Below are 24,303 nucleotides of genomic sequence, written 5' to 3' on the forward strand. Positions count from 1 at the left end.
AGAGCGCGCGCGCAGCATTGATGTACAAGATTGCATGTGCTTAGTTAATTAATAGTGGTATTCTCTACTAACCACAGTGACATGCCTGCCCCAAAATTATAAGACTGATCTGTGGACGCACAATTACAGCAAGGGCAGCTAAAGGTTGTCCATGGCATGCAACCTCATGATACCTTTGGGAAATTACAAGTATATGGCGAAATTACAAGTATATGGCAAAATGTATGGCAGCAGATAACGTACATCAGCGATCGGATAGTCCTGCATAACTAACGGAATGCAGTAGGTGAAACGATTTAGGATATTGTGGCGAAGATCAAAATTACTCCCTACCTGGTGCTGTTTGGTAATATGACTGGCCATAAAGGGAATTATGGGTAAATTGCTTATAGTTTGAATTCTTTCAGTTTGGGTTCAACTATGTTAACTGGATAGAGAAATTTCCTTTTCTTATAACATCCGTCTGCTGCCAACTTATTATTGGATACCTGTAGTAGGAGAGCTTAAATGCTCTAAGATGTGGGCACCAATCCAATCTTGTTGGAGGTTACAAAATGCTCACATTAACTGAAACGATTTTTGATTTTGCCTTGCGAGGCGGTAAAAAAATCTGCCTACTTTGGTACAAATTTAAGATCAGTTTTCCAATACTCGATTTAATCCTTGCTAGAGTCATTCCCGTTCCAGGGGTCCTTAATAATTCTAAATCGATGAAAAAGTACATACCTGGGCCTCCTTGGGGATTGGTGACGAGTCTAAATTAACAACAACAACAAACAAAAAAAACAACAAAAAAAAACAAGAGCGAACCTGCTGGCATTTTATAGCTGTTCACCTGAGCGCGGAAGTATACACAGTTTACCATAGTCTCCAAAACAACTTTTTTTTTTACCGAGGGCACGTTTTTAAAATTTTACAAAGCAAGCACAGAGTAAAACGTACCGCAGCGACTTTTCCAACATCAGCCACCTTTAAGTCTGCAGGGTGCACCAGACGTACACACACACACACATCCCATGTCAAAATCTGTGGTGTGCGCCAGAGAGACACACGATTTTGTTTCCAAACAAGAATCCATTTTTATTTGTACATTTTTACAAAACAAAAAGAGCATTTAAAAATACTGTAAAACGAAGGCAGTCCTGTGGCAGCCTCCGGCCTAGGCACGTGGACACCACCTCTGGCCTCCAAGCCCAAGAGGAACATAAGGCTTCCCCCTATGTGTAATAAGTTAAACGTCTGATGCAGTCACGGGGGCTCCTCCTGACCTTGCACTGCGCGGCTGACGCAAAATTTCACCATCCAATGAAGGAGGCAGTAGCCATGCTGAACTCCGGGTTCCGCGAGGCAGTTGGCAATAAGTCAACTTCGCAAGTCCAATTTTACAATTCCTAGTAAAGAAAGCAGAAGAGAAGAGTCAATTTTTTAGGGTAACTAGAGGTGGAATCAGCTTGATACATAGGATGCCCTGCATAGGAGGGCGTCTGATACACAGGTCTTAACCACACACTCCCTGCCTCACAGTATCCCCCCCCCCAGCTAATATACCAGCTTTACCTCTGAGCACATTTCTTTTGACCTCATCTCAGGTGAGTCAGGAGTACACTGAGCAACTGAACCAACCTCGGACCAATCAGCATCACTCGTAGTATAACCCGGAAGTACATACATTGCGCATGGTCAGGGGAGGGGATATTATTTTATGCACAGGAGACAGAAGTCTGCTGAAGCTAGATCCGACTCTTGTCGCCAGCCCAGGAAGGCCTACAGTTAGCAACCGTTGCCCTCGATTTGAAAGGCCTGAGATGTTTGATCTCATCCTCTGGATTTTACAAGGTGCTGCCACCTACTGGGTGTCTTCTTGCTCCGCACGGTTGTACCTTCGCAAGGAAAGAGGGCGGAGTTACAGGGACATTATTGAGAGGCTGCGTTTGTGAAGGGGTTGGTATATTAAGGTGGGGAAAAAGTTGTTGGTCCTATTATCTCCTAATGAGAGCCACCACCAGAGAAAGCTCAGTTTCACATTGTATGTGGCAAGCGATCAAAAGGACACCTAAAGCACATAATACCCAACACAACACACCACCATAAACCCACAGTACACTGCAACAAGGCGTCGGTCTATACAAACACAATGTGCCACCGTCCCAGACTTTCCTTTTATAAATGTTGATTTTTCCAGTTTGATGAAGGGGCAATCTAACAAATAAAGTGAGATAGGTATTATATTGAATTTCCCTATAATTACTGTCCCTCAGTAGCATCAAGAATACAATTTACAGTGATGTAAATTCAATCAACATGTGGAGAGCAGCATAAGTTAAAATACAAGCACACTTACTTAGACTTGTAATGACATATTTCCCTTTGATCTTATAGTGCCTTTGTGATATTTTAATGCTTCATTTGGACATTACGAGTTTCTTTTTCGAAGATTCCATTTTAATGTGGAGCTTTGTGGATTCTGTTCAATTCCGTTTTTGACCCTAAAGGCAGCGTTTTGCTTTGGAGCCGATTTTTCCCCACATCTGACATAGCTCAAATCAATCGCTAAGGCAATGGCCCCAAGGCTAACTGAATGATTAACAGCTACTCTTTCATTGCGCTGCGTGGTACCACCGGTGTTTTCAAAAGAAACAGTGCCGCCGGTGTCTCATTTTTCCTCTGCTTGGGGTAAAAAGAAATGAAGCATAAACAATTAACAAATCAGGAGGCACAGAATCAACTTCAGAGAGAAGCCCCGTTAGAAGTTGGTAATTTTCCCCTTCGCATGTCACTTACGAGTGCAGTGAGAATATGGCAAGGGAGGATATAAAGCTCAGGCCCTCAATAACCAACAGCTTCATAGGTGTTTCATGACAGTATCGTGCTCCATAGGAGTGTTTCTTCTCGTCGGAGGCATACACCTCTCTTGTATGAGCTACACTTCCTTGCACCCTGTTGCAAATGGTCACCGCTAGTCACGTAGCCCAGGAATCCAATTACCTTTTTGCTGATGCAATTACTCTCAGCATACATGCACTCCCCTATTTTCATCAACGTGTGGGTACCACACCACCTGATCGCAAAAACAGGATCTGCTGCGTTTAGAACTTGCCTGCCAATTAACGGGCATGATGCCATCCCATATGCGCAACACACCCTTTACCTGTGCCAGTGAGCACTCACCAGCTGTCCTCTGTGAAAAATAGCCAACCTGTTTGTTTTTTCAATTCAGACAGAGGAGATGGAGAGGGGGTGATAGCAAAAGGAAATACCCCCCCATAGGTAGCAGTCACCGTCAAGATACATCCTTTGCAAGGCAGAAGTATATGCAGCACTTATCCATCTAGCTTTACCAACCTTAGCCGCTGCTCAGTTGTCAATATTAACACAAAAATGTAGGAATGCCTTATTAGAATGAAGAGTCTGGTTCTGTAAAGATACAGTTGTAGTGTCTTCCAGTGTAGGGGTTGGGCGGAATTTTATCAGCTGAAAAGTGGCCTTAAAAAAAAAAAAAAAAAAAAGGATTTTTTTTGTTTAGGTGGGATTCAGTCAGCACCATGGGGAATGAGCCTTCGGCACCACTTTGTGCCAATCGAACAAGGTGTGCATTTCAGAGGCATAGGTCCTGAAGAATAACTTAACTTTGGTAATGCTCTTTCTGGTGTCTCTCTTACTGCAGATTCCTCAACCTCTGCATTTCCTCAGCGCACCAGACTGAATATGGACACTGGACACTTTACAGAAATTGCTCCTGTGCACAACAGATGGTGCCATCAGACATATATATATATATATGTATGGAAAATGTCACTTACCCAGTGTACATCTGTTTGTGGCATGTTGCGCTGCAGATTCACATGCTGTGCATTATCCTGCCATCTAGTGTTGGGCTCGGAGTGTTACAAGTTGTTTTTCTTCGAAGAAGTCTTTTCGAGTCACGGGACCGAGTGACTCCTCCCTTTCGGCTCCATTGCGCATGGGCATCGACTTCATCTTAGATTGTTTTCCCGCAAAGGGTGAGGTAGGAGTTGTTAAAGTAAGGATACTAGAGGTGCCCATGCAATGGAGTAGAAATGTATGTACATAGTGTGTATTAAAGGAATATTTATTTACATATTTACAATTTACATGCAACAAAAACGGCTACAGGCTCCCGGGGAGGTGGGAGGGCGCATGTGAATCTGCAGCGCAACATGCCACTAACAGATGTACACTGGGTAAGTGACATTTTCCGTTCGATGGCATGTGTAGCTGCAGATACACATGCTGTGCATAGACTACAAAGCAGTAATCTCCCCAAAAGCGGTGGTCAGCCTGTAGGAGTTGAAGTTGTCTGAAATAATGTTCTTAGTACAGCCTGTCCTACTGTGGCTTGTTGTGTTTCTAACACATCTACACAGTAATGCTTAGGAAATGTATGGGGCGTAGACCAGGTGGCTGCCTTACAAATCTTTGTCATTGGTATATTACCAAGAAAAGCCATTGTGGCGCCTTTTTTTTTTCTAGTGGAATGTGCCCTTGGAGTAATGGGTAGTTCTCTTTTAGCTTTAAGGTAACAGGTCTGAATACATTTGACTATCCATCTGGCAATGCCCTGTTTGGATATAGGGTTACCTGCATGAGGTTTTTGGAAAGCTACGAACAATTGTTTTGTTTTTCTAAATTGTTTTGTTCTGTCAATGTAATACATTAGCGCTCTTTTAATGTCTAATGTATGCAATGCCCTTTCTGCTACTGATTCTGGTTGTGGAAAGAAGAGTGGGAGTTCCACAGTTTGGTTTAAATGAAACGGTGATATGACTTTTGGTAAAAATTGTGGATTTGTAAGGAGAACCACTTTATGTTTATGTATCTGTATAAAGGGTTCTTGGATAGTAAATGCCTGTATTTCGCTAACTCTTTGTAGAGAAGTGATGGCTATTAGAAAGGCTACTTTCCAAGTCAAGAATTGGATTTGACAAGAATGCATGGGTTCAAATGGTGGACCCATGAGTCGTGTTAGTACAATATTAAGATTCCACGAAGGTACTGGTGGTGTCCTTGGGGGTATGATTCTTTTTAGTCCCTCCATAAAGGCTTTGATAACTGGCATTCTAAAAAGCGATTTTGTATGTGTAATCTGCAAATAAGCAGATATTGCAGTGAGATGGATTTAAATGGAAGAAAAAGCAAGATTTGATTTTTGTAAGTGTAGTAAATAACTTACAATGTTTTGTATGGAGGCGTTTAGCGGCGTAATTTGATTAGCCTGGCAGTAGAAAACCTTTTCCATTTATTAGCATAACAATGCCTTGTTGTGGGTTTTCTTGCTTGTTTAATGACCTCCATACTCTCTTTTGAGAGGTTTAGATATCGAATTCTAAGATTTCAGGAGCCAGATTGCTAGGTTGAGCGATGCTGGATTCGGGTGCCTGATCTGTTGTTTGTGTTGTGTTAACAGATCTGGTCTGTTTGGTAGTTTGATGTGCGGTACTACCGAGAAGTCCAACAGTGTGGTGTACCACGGTTGGCAAGCCCACGTTGGTGCTATGAGTATTAGTTTGAGTTTGTTTTGACTCAGTTTGTTGACCAGAAAAGGAATGAGCGGGAGAGGGGGGAAAAGCGTAAGCAAATATCCCTGACCAGCTGATCCATAGAGCATTGCCCTTGGACTGAGGGTGTGGGTATCTGGATGCGAAGTTTTGGCATTTTGCGTTTTCTTTTGTTGCAAACAGATCTATGTTTGGTGTCCCCCAGCGGTAGAAGTGATCTTTTAGAATTTGGGGATGTATTTCCCATTCGTGAGACTGTTGGTGATCTCGACTGAGATTGTCGGCTAACTGATTGTGAATGCCTGGAATATATTGTGCTATCAGGAAATTAATGTTGTGAATTGCCCAATGCCATTTTTTTTGCGCTAGGATACACAGTTGTGACAAGTGCGTCCCCCACTGTTTGTTTAAATAATACATTGTTGTCATATTGTCTGTCTTGACAAGAATATGTTTGTGGGCTAGAAGGGGCTGAAAGGCTTTTAGTGCTAGAAAGACTGCTAGCAGTTCTAAGTGATTTATGTGAAGTTGTTTTTGTTGACTGTCCCACTGACCTCGTATGCTGCGATTGTTGAGGTGTGCTCCCCACCCAATCATGGATGCGTCTGTTGTGATAATGGCATGAGGAACTGGGTCCTGAAAAGGCCGCCCTTTGTTTAAATTTACAGGGTTCCACCATTGAAGCGAAGAGTGTGTTTGGCGGTCAATCAACACTAGATCTTGGAGTTGACCGTGTGCCTGCGTCCATTGTTTTGCTAGGCACTGTTGTAAGGGCCGCATGTGTAGTCTTGCGTTTGGGACAATAGCTATGCATGAGGACATCATGCCTAGTAGTTTCATCACAAACCTGACCGTGTATTGTTGGTTTGGTTGCATGCTTGATTTTATATTTTGAAACGACTGGACTCTTTGTGGACTTGGAGTGGCAATTGCTCTTTGTGTGTTGAGTGTTGCTTCCAAGTATTGTTGTATTTGGGATGGTTGTAAATGTGATTTTTGGTAATTTATAGAAAACCCTAGTTTGTGCAGAGTATCTATTACATATTGCGTGTGAATTTGACATTGTTGTTGAGTGTTGGCTTTTATTAGCCAATAGTCTAGATACAGGAATACGTGCATGTGATTTCTCCTTATATGAGCTGCTACTACAGCTAGGCATTTTGTAAACACCCTGGGGGCCGTTGTTATTCCGAATGGCAACACTTTGAATCGGTAATGTTTGCCTTGTATTACAAACCTGAGGTATTTCCTGTGAGATGGATGGATGGGTATGTGAAAATACGCATCTTTTAGATCCAGTGTCGTCATGTATTCCCCTTGTTTTAGTAAAGGGACTACATCCTGTAGTGTTACCATGTGGAAATGATCTGATTTGATGAAGAGATTCAGTGTTCTAAGATCTAAAATAGGCCTTAACGTTTTGTCTTTCCTTTGGGATGAGGAAATACAGAGAGTAAACCCCTGTTCCTCTCTGGTGATAAGGTACCAGTTCTATGGCTTCTTTTGCTAGTAGTGCTTGGACCTCTATTTGTAATAGGTCTAAGTGTTGTATTGACATTCTGTGTGTTCTTGGGGGAACATCTGGAGGGAATCTTGTGAACTCTATGCAGTAACCATGCTGGATAACTGATAGAACCCACGTGTCTGTGGTAATGTGTGTCCAATTGTGGTGGTATTTTGTTAATCTCCCCCCCACTGGTGATATGTGTTGGGGAAGTGTGACATCAAAGTCACTGCTTGCTACCAGGGGTCTGCTTGGCAGGCTGGAATTTCCCTCTTCCTTTTGGGAACTGTCTTCTGTAGGAACCACGAAACCCCCCTCTCTGGTACGGAGACTGGTAAGTGGGTTTTGTTTGGGAGGTGGATGGTTCTGAGGGTTGCGGTCTAAACCCTCCCCTAAATTGTGGTTTCCTAAATGTTCCCCTGTATTGAGAGGAGTATAGCGCGCCCATGGCTTTGGCCGTATCCGTGTCCTTTTTCATTTTTTCTATTGCGGTAACCACTTCCGGGCCGAATAGTTGATGTTGATTAAACGGCATGTTCAATACCGCCTGCTGTATCTCTGGTTTAAACCCAGAACTTCGCAGCCATGCATGCCTTCTAATTGTTACGGCTGTATTTACAGTTCGTGCCGCTGTATCAGCAGAGTCTAGTGCAGAGCGGATCTGGTTGTTTGAAATGGCCTGTCCTCCTTCAACCACTTGTTGGGCACGTTTTTGATGGTCTTTGGGGAGGTGCTGGATGAGGTCTTGCTTCTCGTCCCAGTGTGCTCGGTCATAGCGGGCAAGGAGGGCTTGTGAGTTGGCAATTCGCCACTGATTGGCTGCTTGCGATGCCACTCTTTTCCCTGCCGCGTCGAATTTACGACTTTCCTTATCAGGGGGTGGCGCATCCCCCGATGACTGCGAATTAGCCCGTTTTCTTGCAGCCCCCACAACCACTGAGTCCGGAGGGAGCTGTTGTGTAATGAACACAGGGTTGGACGGGGGCAGCTTATATTTCTTCTCGACCCTTGGCGTGATGGCTCTCCCTTTTACTGGTTCTTGGAAAACCTGTTGTGCATGTTTAAGAATGCCCAGTAACATTGGCAGGCTTTGATACGATGCATGCGTGGATGCCAGAGTGTTAAAACAGGAAGTCATTTTCCACTAGTTCTGAGTGCATTGTTACATTGTGAAATGTTGCTGCTCTGGCCAGTACCTGCGTGTAGGACGTACTGTCCTCTGGCGGCGAAGGTTTTGTCGGATAACACTCTGGACTGTTGTCTGAAACTGGTGGGTCGTAGATCCCAGGGATCTGCATCGTCTTGAGTCATCCCAGTATGTGTGGGTGACTGTGCCATTGGTGTACCCACTGGTGACAACTGTGGTGATTGAAGTGGGGACGTTTGTGGTGAGAATTGTGGGGGTGGTGACCTTTCTCTAACCACTTTGGCTTTTGCTTGCATCTCAGTCTCGTGAAAAGCCAGTTTTCTTTTGGACTTGAGCGGAGGGATGGTTTGTATCTTCCCTTTGTGTTTCTGGATTTCTAGCCTTTGCTGAGTTTGATCATGCTCTTCTAAATCCAGTTCCTGCTCAAATCTGTGCTTTTCTTTGAGCTGTAGAGAGAGCCCCTGCTCTTCCGTGTAGGACGTCTTTTTTGGCTCCGAAGCAGTTTTTTTCGGTATCGAAACCCCAATGGAGATTGTCGGTTTCGGTTCCGAGTGGCTTTTTCGAGGTTTACTCGACTCAATTATTCGATGCCGACTCTTTTCGGTGCCGGTTTCTCGACCGGAGTCAGATGTCTTCGGCACTAATTTGGCCTTTTTCGGTGCCGATGTTACTTGGTCACCGTATTTTCTGTGGGTTGAGCCATGGCCTTCCTGCAGTGGCGTCCCCGAGGCCTTTTGTTTCTTGACCTGACCTTGGGTGTGGGACGGGGCAGGTGTACTCGCTTGTTGTGCCGCTGTCGGTGGTCGATCCCCATCGGATTCATCCGAGTCAGAACCCTGGATGGATGTCCGCATCTCTTCTTCTTCAGCGTCGAGATGTTGTGACTGTTTCGACGCCATTTGTGACTGTTTCGACGCCATCTGTAACCGTCTTGCGCGTCGATCTCTTAAGGTCTTCTTGGATCGAAACGCTCTGCAGGCCTCACAAGTATCCTCTCTGTGTTCGGGAGATAAACACAGGTTACAGACCCGATGCTGGTCTATGTAAGGATACTTGGTGTGGCACTTCGGACAGAAACGGAAAGGGGTCCGGTCCATTAGTTCTTTGTCGACGGGTGTGGTCGGGCCGACCAGGCCTTGGTTAAGTGCGGAAGCCCCGAAGGGCCGCCGAAGCGGTCTTGTTGTCGGTGCCGATGTGATGATACTAAACCGGTCCCGAACGCAAACAATACCGACGAATTTCGATTATTTTCTAAGTTTCCCCTATTCGATTTACGGAGCGAAGAGGAACACGTCCAAATCCGATGGCTGAAAGAAAACAATCTAAGATGGAGTTGACGCCCATGCGCAATGGAGCCGAAAGAGAGGAGTCACTTGGTCCCGTGACTCGAAAAGACTTCTTAGAAGAAAAACAACTTGTAACATTCCGAGCCCAACACTAGATGCCAGGATAATGCACAGCATGTGTATCTGCAGCTACACATGCCATCGAACATGATATATATATATTATAAAAATAAAATTTCAAGCTATTGTTTTATTTTTCATCTACTGGCTAAGGAGGAGCCACCACTGGTGAGATATCTCACCAGTGGTGGCTCCTCCTTAGCCAGTAGATGAAAAATAAAACAATAGCCTGAAATTTTATTTTTCATTTTTGATCTGCTGGCTCAGCCAGCAGGTGCAGGAAGGGGCTTTGCCACGGGGAGGTGGTGGTTGAGGAGAGGGGAGGGGGGGGGGGGGGAGTATACAGTGCACCGAGTACGCAAGTGTGTTTGGCCGGCCATTTCAGGCTGGCCAAACACACATGTGCACTTGACCCCCAGGCTCGCGTATGAGTGGCAGTGACTACCGCTCATACCAATCCTGGTGCTGCTTACATGCTATGTTTAGCATGTAAGCAATGTCAGGATTGCTGGGGAGCCCGTGCTGGGACACCATCAGGAGCAGAGGAGCGAAGAAGCAGGAGACAAAAGGTAAGTCATTTCTTTGTTTTGAAAATAATAATAATAATAATAAATGTTCCTCCCATCGTCCAATGCCAGCCTGCCCACTCCCTTCCTGGACATATGCGGTGGCGGCCGCTGTATATCAGACCCCGTGATGTCAGTTCACAGCAAAGCATTCGGGGCCCTCAGACGCAGATCATCAGCTACAGATTCAAAACAACTTTATTAACAGCTAAAAGTCCGCTCAACAGAACGGGAAGGAGAAAGGGTGGCGAGAAATCTGTGGTTAGAGTAACCCCGAGATAAAGTGTAACTTGTTCTTCTGATAGATACTTATAACTTAATCCTTTGAATAAGTACCAACACAGCACCCAACAAAGGTGGTGGCTTTCATGAGCGGACTTTACACGAGGAAGTCCAAAGAAGACAGGAGAGGGCAAAAAGAGCCCGACCGTAAAGTCCTTAAGAAGTGCCTGGTGAAGGTGTGGAAGGATGCACAAGTTGCAGCCTAGAAGATGCCCAGCACAAGAATGTCCCTAGCTAAACCAGTAGTGGCAGCTTTTTCATCGAATGGTATGAGCCTGGAGGCTCTTAAGTGGCTCCTTTTCAGCCAAACTACAAAGGGTGATCCATCTAGAAAGGGTCTGCTTTTTAACAGCTTTCTCTTCTAGCACTTGGGAATCCAATAAAGAGTTGGTTGTCTACTTGGGGCCCCTTATGATAATAGATAATCCCTAGACTAATAGATATAGAAGCAAATGTCTTTTTTTGGGGGTTCCCCTTGGTGAAATTAACATACTCTTTACACAGATGTGGTGGAGGGAAGAAAGTGTGGCTCATGATGGACTGGTAACATTGCTTTTGGAAGAAAGAATGTTCATACTCAGCAGCCTGAAGTACCATACTCTCAAAGCGCCGACAGGGGCTTTCAAGATGAGCCCCGTCGCTCTTCATATTCTCTAAAGCAGCGGCAAAAATACAGAGACTGGAATTTCACAGAAGGCAGAATGAGTCTCGCACAGAGCGCAAAATGCTTCAAATTGGGTGTTCTTGGAAGCCACTAAATTACCTACCAAAGCACACACTACGGTTCTGAATTGCCTCCCAGTGCAGATGCCGCTTGTGATCTGTGGTATCCGCTGAGCTCATCCATCCAGACATTCAGGTAGCCTGCCAGGTGGTTGACAGTCAGGTAAATCACCAGACGGTCATTCAGCGCTAGAGTCTAATTGTTTTCATGCACAATACACAAGAACTCAACCCACCCAACTGCTTGAAGTACCACATGACAGTTGTGTTCAACAGAACCTGAAAAGGGGTGTCCTTGATAGACGGCAGGAAGGCATTGAGCACCAGCCGAATTGCACGTAGCTCCAGAAGATGTATGTGGTGCCTCTGCTTCATCAAAGACCAAAAGCCTTCTGAGCTCCATTCTGTCCAGGGATGATGTATCAATCACTATTGTGAACTTTAAATGTGGCAGGGAGAATGTCCTGCTGCAATTCAGGATGGCGTACTCCACCACAGTTGACGGTCTTGGGCCACCTTGTCTGACACAAATTTTATCTGAAAGTCGCCCCCATTGCTGAGCCCAAAGAAGGTGTAGGTTCTACTGCAGAGCAAATATGTGCCAAAGGGCAGAATCTACTAGCAGGATGTCTAAGGAAAGGAGACCAAGAAGCCTCAGAACTGTCTGGGCCAGAACACAAGACCGAGCCAGAATCATCAGTATCCTATCCTGAATGTCCTGGAATTGCTGCTCTTTTGCGAAGACTTTGAATACCACTTTGCCTAAACAGCTCTATTAAGGTATATCTCTGCACTGGCTGAATGAAGAATTTCAGCTTTTTTGATGGAGAACACCAGAAGAGAGAGTAAAATGAAGGTTGTTGTGACTGAATGATAACAGCTTGCCTTCAACAGCCAGTCAATGAGGTATGGGAATATGTGTGTCCCTGATCTGCACACATTGGCCATGACTATAGGTGTCACCGTTGTAAATACCCGCGGGGTCGAAGTGAGATCAAAAGTCAGTATGTGACATGCAAGTGTTCTAACCCCCCACAATGAAGAGGAGGAAACACTTCTGGTACTTCAAAAAGGGTAAATGAACATACGTGATCTGCAAGTCCAAGACATCTCCCATCCCGACAAGAGGACCTGGTCCACAGTCAGCATCCTGAATTTGTCCCACCCGAGGGAGATGTTCAAGAACTGAAGATCCAAAACTGTCCTGAGCCCTTCATCTTTCTTGGGCACAAAGTACTAACAGGACTAGCACTTGGTGCCCATCCTCTTCTCAGGGACTCTTGCTCCTTTGTCCAGCCACGAATGACCTTCTTTGGCAATGGTAGAAGCATTTTCTGCTGAGGTCTCTGCAAAAAAATATCAGAGGAACTGGAGGGGGAGTTGGACCAAAAACAATATTGTAACTATCACAAACAACTTGCAGGACCCACTGTTCTGAGAAAATTACAGGCCAGCTTGGCTGGTAAAAGTGTATTCTGATACCTATATGCCAATGACGTCAGAAGGGTGAACTAGAGTAGCTTGGCAGAGGCAGATTTGATGTTTGCAAAGTCTGACCCTGCCTTTGACCATATACCCTGCCCCTGCCATGTCCTCTGGAGACATGAACCAGCTGAATGGGTTGCTGAACAGGCTGATATGGATGTCACTTCCATATGTCAGTGGTAACCTCTGAACCTTTGGTATTGTTGGTGAAACTGACAAACCAGGGATAATAAGCCTAAGGAGCAGGCCACAGTATGGCTATCCTTGAACTACTTCAAAGTGGAGTCTGCTTGTCACCAACCAGCCCGGAACTACAAAAGAAATATCTATAAGGGATGCCTACATTTCCCCAGAAAAATCTGTGGCATGCATCCAAGCTTAGCATCAGCAGGTGAACAGAAATATATAGGTGACTAATGTATTGTGAGGATAAGCTTTAGTTTTCTCACATATTTTTTCAACAGGACACTGCTTGCGATCAGTTTCTACCCTGTTTTAAATGAACCAATATTTGCATATAAAATTTTACATGTAGTTAAGTTGTGCACCATATAACTTACCATAGTAAAGCAAACTTGTCTTCAGTAATACACAGTTTTGATTTCGGATGTGCACACATGTACATACAGTCAACCTATTATGTATATATTTGTGGGCCCTTTACTATCTACTTTTTTAAACTAAAATTATCTATAGTTTATAGAGAAATTTGAAGAGCAGTAGCTTGAATTATGTCATTAGTGATGTCATCTATGATGAATTTAACATGTTATGAGTGATGCAGTATATGAGGTCAAAATCAGTGCATGGTAGGGGCAAGTTATAGTTCATTTACTAAACTGTAACTGGTGAAGTTCACGTTTTGTTTAGAAACCGTTTTTAACCCATTTCAATGCATTTAACATCACTATACCTGTTTTAGTTTTTTTTTTTGTGACCAACGCAGAGCAGCCGCTTGCTGCCTCGGCCCCCTCCTACCTGTTCTCCGGTCTCCATCTGCATGTTACACTTAGTAACAATATGCTGTATAGGACTATGGTGTCATCACTGATATCATCAATGATCTGATATGTCATCAATGTTGTCATGAGTTATGTAATATTTGAGGTTATAAACAGTGCATGGAGGGGGCACAAGTTACAGTCAGATGAGTAAACTAACTACTGAATTTCAGAGATTATTTTTTTAGTTTTTACCTCGTTCAACTAAAATCACTTTAACCTTTGTTAATTTTAAGTGAAAAAATACATATATATGGAAAGGTCACTTACCCAGTGTACATCTGTTCGTGGCATGTTGTGTTGCAGATTCACATGCTATGCATATCGATTCCGACATCAAGTGTTGGTCTCTGAGTGTTACAAGTTGTTTTTCTTCGAAAAAGACTTTGAGTCACGGGATCGAGTGACGACTTACTCTCAGTTCCATTGTGCATGGTCATTGACTCCACTGTTAGATTGTTTTCCCGCAGAGGGTAAAGGAAGGAGTGAAAGTATGTAAGTGAAAAAAGAGATGTCCATGCAAATGTATATACATATGTACAAATGTGTTAACTTAAACGACTACAGGCTCTCGGGGAGGAGGGAGGGTGCATGTGAATCTGCAGCACAACATGCCACGAACAGATGTACACTGGGTAAGTGACATTTTCCATTCTATGGCATGTGTAGCTAATAGATACACACGCTATGCATAGACTACAAATCAGTTTGTCCTCCCAAAATAGCGGTGGCTAGCCTGTAGGAGTTGAAGTTGTTTGAAATAATGTTCTCAGAACAGCTTGTCCTACTGTGGCTTGTTGTTGTGATAATACATCCACACAGTAGTGTTTAGTAAATGTATGAGGTGTTGACCATGTAGCTGCTTTACATATTTCAGCCATTGATATGTTTCCTAAAAAAGCCATTGTTGCACCTTTCTTTTGTGTAGACCGTGCTTTAGGAGTGATTACAAGTTCTCTTTTTGCTTTGATATAGCATGTTTGTACGCACCTTACAATCCATCTTGCTAAACCCTGTTTTGATATAGGATTGCCTGTATGTGGTTGTTAGAAAGATACAAAAAGTTGTTTTGTTTTCCTAAATTGTTTAGTTCTGTCTCTGTAGTACATTAGAGCTCTTTTGAGGTCTAATGTATGTAGAGCTCTTTCTGCCACAGAATCTGGCTGTGGGAAGAAGACTGGCAGTTCCACTGTTTGATTGATATGAAATGGTGAGACTTCTTTTGGTAGAAAGTTTGGATTTGTTCTTAGTACAACTTTGTGTTTGTCTACTTGGAAGAAAGGTTCTTCAAGAGTAAAAACTTGTATTTCATTTACTCTACTTAAAGATGTAATTGCCACAAGGAAGGCAACTTTCCATGTTAGAAATTTAATTTGGCAAGAGTGCATGGGTTCAAAAGGTGGTCCCATAAGTCTTGTAAGCACTATATTTAGATTCCAAGATGGAACTGGTGGTGTTCTTGGTGGAATGGCGTGTTTTAAGCCTTCCATGAAAGCTTTAATCACAGGAACTCTAAATAAAGAATTATGTTGAATAGTCTGTAAATATGCAGATATTGCATCAAGGTATATTTTTATTGAGGAAAATGCTAAATTTGATTTTTACAAATGACGTAAACAGCATACAATGTCTTGTATTGATGCTGTAAGAGGATCTATGGTTTTAGATTTACAATAATAGACAAATCTTTTCCATTTGTTTGCGTAGCACTGTCTAGTAGTGGGTTTTCGTGCTTGTTTAATAACTTCCATACATTCTGATGAAAGTTTTAAATATCCAAATTCTATGACTTCAGGAGCCAAATCGCTAGATTGAGAGCATTGGGGTCTGGATGTCTGATTTGACCTTTGTTTTGTGTTAACAAATCTGGTCTGCACGTGAGTTTGGAGTGAGGTACTACAGACAGATCTAATAGTGTTGTGTACCCTGGCTGACGTGCCCATGTTGGTGCTATGAGTATCATGTTGAGTGAAGTTTGACGCAACTTGTTGACCAGAAATGAAAGGAGTGGGAAAGGGGGAAAAGCATAAGCAAATATCCCTGACCAATTGATCCACAGAGCATTGCCTTTGGATAGGGGATGTGGTTGATCTGGATACGAAGTTTTGGCATTTTGTATTTTCGCTTGTTGCGAATAGATCTAGGTTTCGTGTTCCCCACTTTTGAAGTACTTGAGGATGAATCTCCCATTCGTTTGTTTGTTGGTGATTTCTGCTGAGGACATCTGCCAACTGATTGTCTATCCCTGAAATGTACTGTGCTAATAGATTAATTTGAATGTGAGTTGCCCATTTCCAAATTTTTGGGGCTAGAAGGGACACAGTTGAGATGAATGTGTCCCTCCCTGTTTGTTGAGATAATACATGGTTGTCATGTTGTCTGTCTTTATAAGAACATTCTTCTGTCAGAGAAGATGTTGAAAGGCTTTGAGGGCAAGAAACATGGCTAATAACTCTAAATGGTTTATGTGTAGCTGCTTTTGTCTGACATCCCATTGCCCTTGAATATTGTGATTGTTTAGGTGAGCTTCCCAACCAATCACTGATGCATCTGTTGTAATTATGGTTTGAGGCACAGGGTCTTGAAATAACCGCCCTTTGATTACATTTCTGTGATTCCACCACTGAAGGGACATGTGTGCCTGGAGATCTATCAACTAGATCTTGAAGTTGACCGTGTGCCTATGACCATTGTTGTGCAAGGCACTGTTGTAAGGGCCTCATGTTTAATCTTGCGTGTGGGACTATTGCAATGCAAAATGCCATCATTCCTAGGATTTTTATGACAAATCTTACAGTTTATTGTTGATTTAGTTGTATAAGTGGAATTAAATTTTGAAACGCTTGTATCCTTTGTGTATGTGGCTACGCTAGAGCTAGTTGTGTATTTAGGATAGCACCTAAATACAGTTGTACTTGTGCTGGTTGAAGGTGTGACTTTTGGTAGTTTATAGAAAAACCTAGGGTGTGCAGGGTTTCTATTGTGTAACGTGTATGATTTTGGCATTGTGTACGATTGCTTGATTTTATTAGCCAATCATCTAGATATTGAAAGAATTGGATATGTTGTCTTCTTAGGTAGGCTGCTACTGCTGCTAAGCACTTTGTGAATATCCTTTAAGCTGTTTTTATGCTGAAAGGTAATACTTTGAATTGGTAGTGTTTTCCTTGTATCACAAACCTGAGGTCTTTTCTGTGAGCTGGATGGATGGGTATGTGGAAATACGCATCTTTGAGGTCTAAGGCTGTCATAAAGTCTTGTTTTTGTAGCAGTGGGTTAACATCTTGCAGAGTAACCATGTGGAAATGTTCTGATAGGATGTACAAATTTAGTGGCCTGAGGTCTAATATTGGCCTGAGGGTGCCATCTTTCTTGGGAATTAGAAAGTATAGTGAATAAACTCCTGTTCCTAGTTGAGACTGGAACTAACTCTATTGCTTGTTTGAGTAGTAGAGATTGAACCTCTTATTGTAACAGAACTGTGTGTACTGGGGTGAATTTGTGATACCTTGGTGGAATATTTGGAGGAGTGTTTATCAATTCTAGACAATAGCTATTGCGGATAATTGATAACACCCAATTGTCTGTGGTGCTATTTTGCCAATGTGCGTGGAACTGCTGTAGTCTTCCCCCCACAGGAGATGTGTGGAGTGGAAGGGAGTGAGGAGAGTCACTGTTTTGGTTGTGTTGCAGGCTGTTTAGAGGTTTGGAATGTACCTCTATTTCTAGAGTATTGTCCTCTATATGTGCCTCTAAACCCACCTCGCTGGTACTGGGTTTGATAAGTTGGTTTTGCTTGTGAAGTTGATGCCTCTGAGGGTTGTGGTCTAAAACCTCCTCGAAACTGAGGCTTACAAAATGACCCTCTATATGGTGTAGAAGAGAGTGCACCCATTGATTTGACTGTATCTGAGTCTTTTCGTAGTTTTTCTATTGTTGTGTCTACCTCTGGCCCAAAAATATGTTTCTTATCAAATGGCATGTTTAACACAGCCTGTTGGATTTCTGGCTTAAAACCAGGAGGAGCGCAGGCATGCATGTCTACGAATAGTAACTGCTGTGTTCACTCTCCTTGCAGCTGTATCAGCTGCTTCAAGGGCAGACCTTATTTGGTGGTATTAATTGCTTGCCCTTCCTATACTACCTGTTGTGCCCTCTTCTCGTGCTCTTTTGGGAGATGCTGTATGATATCCTGCATCTCATACCAATGGGCTCTAACGTAACAAGCTAGTAGTGCCTGGGAATCAGCTATCCTCCATTGGTTTGCTGCTTGGGATGCAACTCTCCTTCCTGCAGCATCACATTTTCTGCTCTCCTTATCAGGAGGGGGTGCATCTCCTGAAGACTGGCTATTTGCCCTCTTTCTTGCAGCACTAACCACTACTGAATCAGGTGGCACCTGATGGGTGATGTAATCAGGGTCAGAGGGTGGAGGCTTATACTTTTTCTCTATTCTAGGCGGGATTCTTCTTGCTTTCACAGGCTCATAAAAAATGTGGTCTTCGTGCTTTTCCATGCCTGGTAGCATTGGGAGATATTGGTACCTAGAATGGGTTGAGGCTAACGTATTAAACAAAAAGTCTTCCTCTAGTGGTTCTGTGTGCATTGTTACCCCATGATAGGCTGCAGCTTTGGCTATAACCTGATTATATACTGTAGTATCTTCAGGTGGAGATGGTTTAGAGGGGTAGGTGTCTGGGTCGTTGCTTGGGATGGGATCAGGGTCGTAAAGGTCCCATGGATCAACAGTGTCTTGTTGTGAATCAAAAGAATGCATTGGAGAATGTATTGGTGTAGGGGTGGTGTGAGGAGAGGTAGGTAGGTGCGGAGAATGAGGAGGAGAAGACTGAGGAGGTGCTGGCTTCTCTTTTTTTTGGCACTTTAGCTGGGGGCTGTGCAGTGTCCAATTCCTCCTGAAATGCCAGCTTTCTCTGTCTTTAGAGGAGGTGCTGTAATGATTCTCCCGGTTTCTTTATGGATGTGTATCCTGGACTGTCTCTTGTCCATAATTTGAAGGATTGGTTCAATTTCTGTCTCTTCCTCAGAGGATTTATGGCTTTCTCGCAGTCTTTTGGAAAGTCCTTGCTCCTCTGTATAGCCTGTCTTTTTCGGTTCCAAAGTTTGATGTTTTTTCGGTATTGAAAATGATGAGAAAGGTCTCACTCCGAAACAGTTATTCTAATTTTCGACTCCGAAAATTGTTATTTTCTGCTGGAGTCTGAAATAGAGCCTTTAATAGTTTTTGTTGACTCCGAAATCGTCGGAGGCGTGGCCTTTTTCGGTGCCGAACCCAAGGGTCGGTCACCAACAGTCTTTTTTCGGGCTGAACCATGGCCTTCTGGCAGTGGTGTACCCAAGGCCTTCTGTTTTTTTGTGTGGGGATGCCGGGGCAGACGTACTCACATGCTGGTTGGCTGTGATGGGTCTGTCTTCCTCGGATTCCTGCTCCCACTCTGTTTCTCGGATAGACTGCTTTTTTGCATTTGTTCCTCTTCTGTAACGTCGAAATGTTCCCCGCTCTGACGCCCTTTCCAGCCTTCTTGCTCTTCGGTCTCTAAGACTCTTTTTCGATCGGAACGATCGACAGGCCTCGCAGTTTTCCTCCCGATAGTCTGGAGAATGGCAGAGGTTGCAAACCAGATGTTGGTCTGCATATGGGTACTTAGCGTGGCACAGAGAGCAGAATAGGAATGGAGTCCAATCCATGAGGCTCTCCACGCGGTCGGCCCGAATAGGCCCGGGATGGGCGCGCGCGCCCTGAAGGGCGGACAAAGTTGTTTTCCGACAGTACTGCTGTTTCGATGGTAGATGAATAATGCAATCGATACAATAACGCCAAAAAGGAAGGTTTTTTAAAGTTTTCCGAATCGAAATCTCGGAGCGAGAGGAAACAAGTCCGAACCCGACGGCGGAAAGAAAATCTAACAATGGAGTCGATGACCATGCGCAATGGAACCGAGAGGAGGAGTCACTCGATCCTGTGACTCTAAAAGACTTTCGAAGAAAAACAACTTGTAACACTCCGAGCCCAACACTAGATGTCGGAATCGATATGCATATCATGTGTATCTGCAGCTACACATGCCAACGAACACATACATACACACACACACACATCTATATCTATATATATATCTATATCTACATATAGATATATAGATATATACACATATATATAGAGAGAGAGAGAGAGACACATACATACACACATTTCAAAATAAGTCAGTCACTTCCATGTTGATTGCATGTTTATACATTAACAAGTTGGACACTTTAAATTCTTTAAAATGGAATTAATTTTTTACTATACAACAACCCAAGTCAGAAAATACCAAAACCCACAACTCTACATCAAACCCCTCAACCCACACCACTACATAAAATATCACAATACTGCACAACAGCACATAATATATACAACAGCCCATGATAAAATAACCTGTAAAAACGGTGTGTTCACCAGACTTACCTGTACATTCATTGCTATTTCCAAAGTAGGCTAACTACTACCGCCCAGCACTGCTCACTCCAGAATCCTTGGTGCTCAGGATGTTCAGATTTTCGTACACCCCTGCAGAGTCTTCGTTAACCCTTCAAAGAGACCAGAGCATTCTTGGTAATGCACATTACACCAGTGGTCCCCAACATTTTTAAACCCACTGCTCCCTATTATGTTACTTTTTTGTGGCGGGTAGGGGGATGTGAACCTGACCTCGGGACTACTTCTATTTTTCTCCCAGAAAATACTTGGGATGAAGCCGATTAAGGTATTATAACCGTAGATGTAATTCTATCCTATCCACCGTGGAGCCCCATGCAGTGTCAACGACGGATTGGAGGGACACTGGGTTCTCAGAAAAGTAAGGTTGTTTCAAATATTTCTGTTCTGGAACAGCAATGAAAATGAGAGCAGCATGCTCCAGAAGAAGGCACTGCTTTCAACTCGCAGGAAGAAATCTGTGCAGCTACCGGCCAGAAATAGAAATTCCAGCCACCCGGAATCTTTGCACATACTTCCTCCTCAATTGTACTCAGGGTCTAAGAGTGAAAACTTGCCGTATCTGCTGAACAATAGGATTACTAAATAGGGAAGGATACAGACAACCAATGTAGATCTGCAAAAAGGTGTGAAGGAGCAGACAATCACCAACATGGCACCCCACTGTGCCATGTCTCTGCCTGCCACTGTGTGATCCACCTTCATCACATGCTGTAATTGACACAACATAGGTGGTATACACGTCTACATGTTTTTTTAAACCCCAAAAGCTGATCGGGGCTTGTCTTTGTGGTGAAAATACGCTGAAAGGCTTTTGAATACATGCAAGAAAAATAAACAAAGGAGCACCTTTGCTTCTCAGCATAGCAGAGTCCTGAAAACAGAAAATGCTCAGCTTTTCCCGATGCTAGACTCAGAATGATGTCCTGTAGCCTCGCTATTTGTCTCGAATTATTTTCCCTTTGTCTCTGGCATAGCCAAAGCCGGGGTGGGCGGTGACCTGCATGATATTTGCAAGAGTTGAGAACGCTGACAGGATTTTCCACGCTCCTTACACAATAGAAATTTGCCACGCTTTTTTTAAATGCCATTTTTGAGCGTTTGCGTTTTTTTTCTACCAATACTAAGTTGCTCCCCGCCTCTCCTGTGGAAGCGCTCTGCATGCGAGTCTGCAATTGTGTTTTTGTTAGTATCTGTATGTATGTGCATTAGTGGTTCCCAAACTGTATGATTGGTGCCCTGCACTTCTGGCTAGTTTTCACACTGCACACAGATTATGCTGCCATGCGTCCATGTCACAATACTACACTTGCACTTGGGAAAACCGTACGAACCTGTCAACCCTAGCGATCTAGGCCCTAAGTACTTGGTGGGTGGGGAAAAAGGTGAGGTATTTACCACACCCACTACCTCAGGATGAGTTAATTACCACATGTGGTAAATACGTCGTATTAAGAGTTTTTAACTTAAAATGAGTCATACATTGAGCAATATAGATTTACCAGACCTAATTCTTAAAGTTTTGCCCTTTTTATGGGCATGTTTCACCAATACATTTCGACCTGCCAGAATCTGTAACAGAAAACTCGTAGAGTGTGATGATTATCACGTAACTGGTATTTGCAAACCCTGCAAAAACACTTGTTGGCAAGATCAGAATGTATCCCTTAACTTGTAATATGGGCATTAGGGCACAGGCTCTTTCACTTCTCTTTTCTCAGATCACTTATTTCTCTTCTCTTTACTCTTAAAAGCACAAACACAAAAATAGAGCTACAATACCTTAGAGTGGAATGGTGGTGATGGACACGCAATGGGGTCTGATAGTCACTGGAAATGGGTACACTCGATGGCCCTAAGCTACAGGGGCGGGATGCAACTCGAAATAAAAGAAGAACAGCTAAACCTGGAGACCTCACTAGGTAAAGGAATAAATGACGTGTAATAAATGGCCCCACTGGATGAAGCCGGAATCCTCATATGCAGCCATGTTTCTTTGTATCAAAAGGCCACTCGGTCTCATCTCGTGATTTTGTCTAGATCAACTGAGGCCAACCTGAGGCCATTTTCTGTAATGGCACTATCATTTTACAGGAAATGTGATGTAATTTACTGTATCGATATAGTTATTTAAATGTGCCGAGATATTCCTGTTTCTGTTCGTAGAATGTTGGCCAGTGCGTCTTTAAGAAAGATCACGTAGGCTCAGGAGTCATGGTCAGGAAGAACAGTTTTCCCTCGCACCAGGGCTTTATCTGCGCGGTCTATTCTGCAACTCCATGACGGAGCTGGCAGACACAAACTTTCAGAGATTGACTGAACTAGACTGGAATATAATGGAGGCAGGTTTAAAAGATCAAGTTGTTCCTTGCATGAAGGGAAAGCATAATTCTATATGGAAGGTCTGGTGGTATACTGCTTTTGTCACAGAGATCCTTCTGTTACTGTGCAGTTCATAAGTTACAATTATAATTTAGCACAGTGAACTATGAACTGCCATCGAAGAGCTGCTTGCAAACTGCATGATACAGGTTAGAAAGTGTTTTCCCAGTCTGATTATCCAGATTTTTCTAAAAAGAGTTTGAAGGGGTAGATATAAATTATTAGTAAAGTCAACCCTAATCAATGTGTCACTTTCTGAATCCTGAGTTTATGCTTCCTCCGACCAAGCACTCATAGAAAATACCTACCAGTATGGATATGTGAATCCTACACTTTATAGTCCCCTTTGTCAACATATTCTATATACTGATTTACCCACGTATGATTCATTGTCTCTGTATGTGTGTGTGATGTAAAGTGATCTAACACCCTACTCTGGCTGGAGAGGCGCTATAAATCAAATGAAATATATGTGAGAGGGGTTAGGGAGAGATAACAAGCTCTGTTTCACGGTGATAGTGAGGGATTAATTGAAGAACCCTAATAAAGATTGTTGTATCCTGGAGCACCATAATGTCATCATTACTATGCTTTAAAAAACACCACAATTGAATATGTAATAAAAAAATATGCTGCAGAATGCACAGTTTTGCCATTTTTACCCCACATTTGTTTGTGTGTGTGTGTGTGTGGGGGGGGGGGAGGGAGGGAGGGGAGGGAGGGCCTTGAGTCCCATTGTAGTGTTTAGGCTCGTTCACTCACTCAGCACCCTATGGGGCTGGTCTGACAAAATTTACCAGGGCTGCTGTGGGTTCCCAGTACCCTGTATATTGGCAAAGCTGCTGACCGCGGAACCATGACACAGGTTTTATTCTCTGTTTCACCAGTTGTCGAAACGTCCTAAGATTCGGAGAAAATCACTAAGTTCTTGAGCATCAAAATGCAGATGTGTTTTCTGGGATATTGTGTCTGAATAGTTATCAAATAAACAAAGATACTCCCCAACATGCTGTGTAGCTCTACCCATTCATACCGCCCCATGATCTCCTCCTCGTATTCCCTCACTACCGCCCAGAAAAAGTGCCCCTCATCGGTCCATAGCCCCTCTCTCACATACATTTAATTTATTTTAAAGCTCTGGTAAAGGATGGCTTTACTAATACACTCAGCTGTCCACATAAAATACAGATCTGTCCTTTGCAGCAGGCATATAAACCTTCTGAGCTACTTTATGGCAAGTCAAAACTGCTACTAGACAAAACTGATCAATCTAATAGGAACATAAATCACAAGAGTTATCTTTTCATTTTTTACAGCTGCCTGAAAGCTGGACACACACTGAACTCTACAGCAGGTGCTTTTAAATCGTAAGTTATTACTCAACCCAGCGCCCCCACCTGAGGCCAGTGCCTCGTTTCCAGGTCAGCGCCCCCTGCGGCCGCACCGGTTGCACCGCCCTAAATCCGGCCCTGGCCCGCAGTAAGGTATTTTCTGTTATGTTGATTTTCTGTTTTGTTGTAAATTATTCTATTGTTGACAACTTAAAATGCTAGTTTACTTTCTTTACTTTCCACTTCTTGCTTGTCGCTCGGCCTCTCAGCAGAAAAAAAAAAAAGCTGTGAGGCCAAGAATGGGACAAGAGTCACCATACAATGCCCTCAGGATGCTAAAAGGTGCGTCGCCTCCCCTCCACTACCCTGCGCTTCGGAGAATCGCCGCTAAAGACACGACCTAGGGTTTTGATCAACCCTCCTCCTCACTAAATGCCTATTCAGAACATTAGGTAATCTTC

The 24,303-nt window shown here is 43.4% G+C and overlaps 1 protein-coding gene across 1 annotated transcript in view; it reads right to left on the minus strand.

Moving 5' to 3' along the window:
• Positions 1 to 1,054: 1,054 nt before the first annotated feature.
• The window catches only part of LOC138301063 (tyrosine-protein phosphatase non-receptor type 11-like), a 304,017-nt gene continuing 280,768 nt past the window's right edge, over positions 1,055 to 24,303 (minus strand). The window contains exons 15-16 of the mRNA XM_069241110.1: positions 20,100 to 20,221; positions 1,055 to 1,391 (exon numbers count right to left, since the gene is read on the minus strand). Coding sequence (XP_069097211.1) covers positions 20,137 to 20,221 — 85 coding nt within the window. The 3' untranslated portion in view covers positions 1,055 to 1,391; positions 20,100 to 20,136. The remainder of the gene's footprint in view (positions 1,392 to 20,099; positions 20,222 to 24,303) is intronic.

Source organism: Pleurodeles waltl, chromosome 6 (genome assembly GCF_031143425.1).
Source record: "Pleurodeles waltl isolate 20211129_DDA chromosome 6, aPleWal1.hap1.20221129, whole genome shotgun sequence".
NCBI lineage: Eukaryota > Metazoa > Chordata > Amphibia > Caudata > Salamandridae > Pleurodeles > Pleurodeles waltl.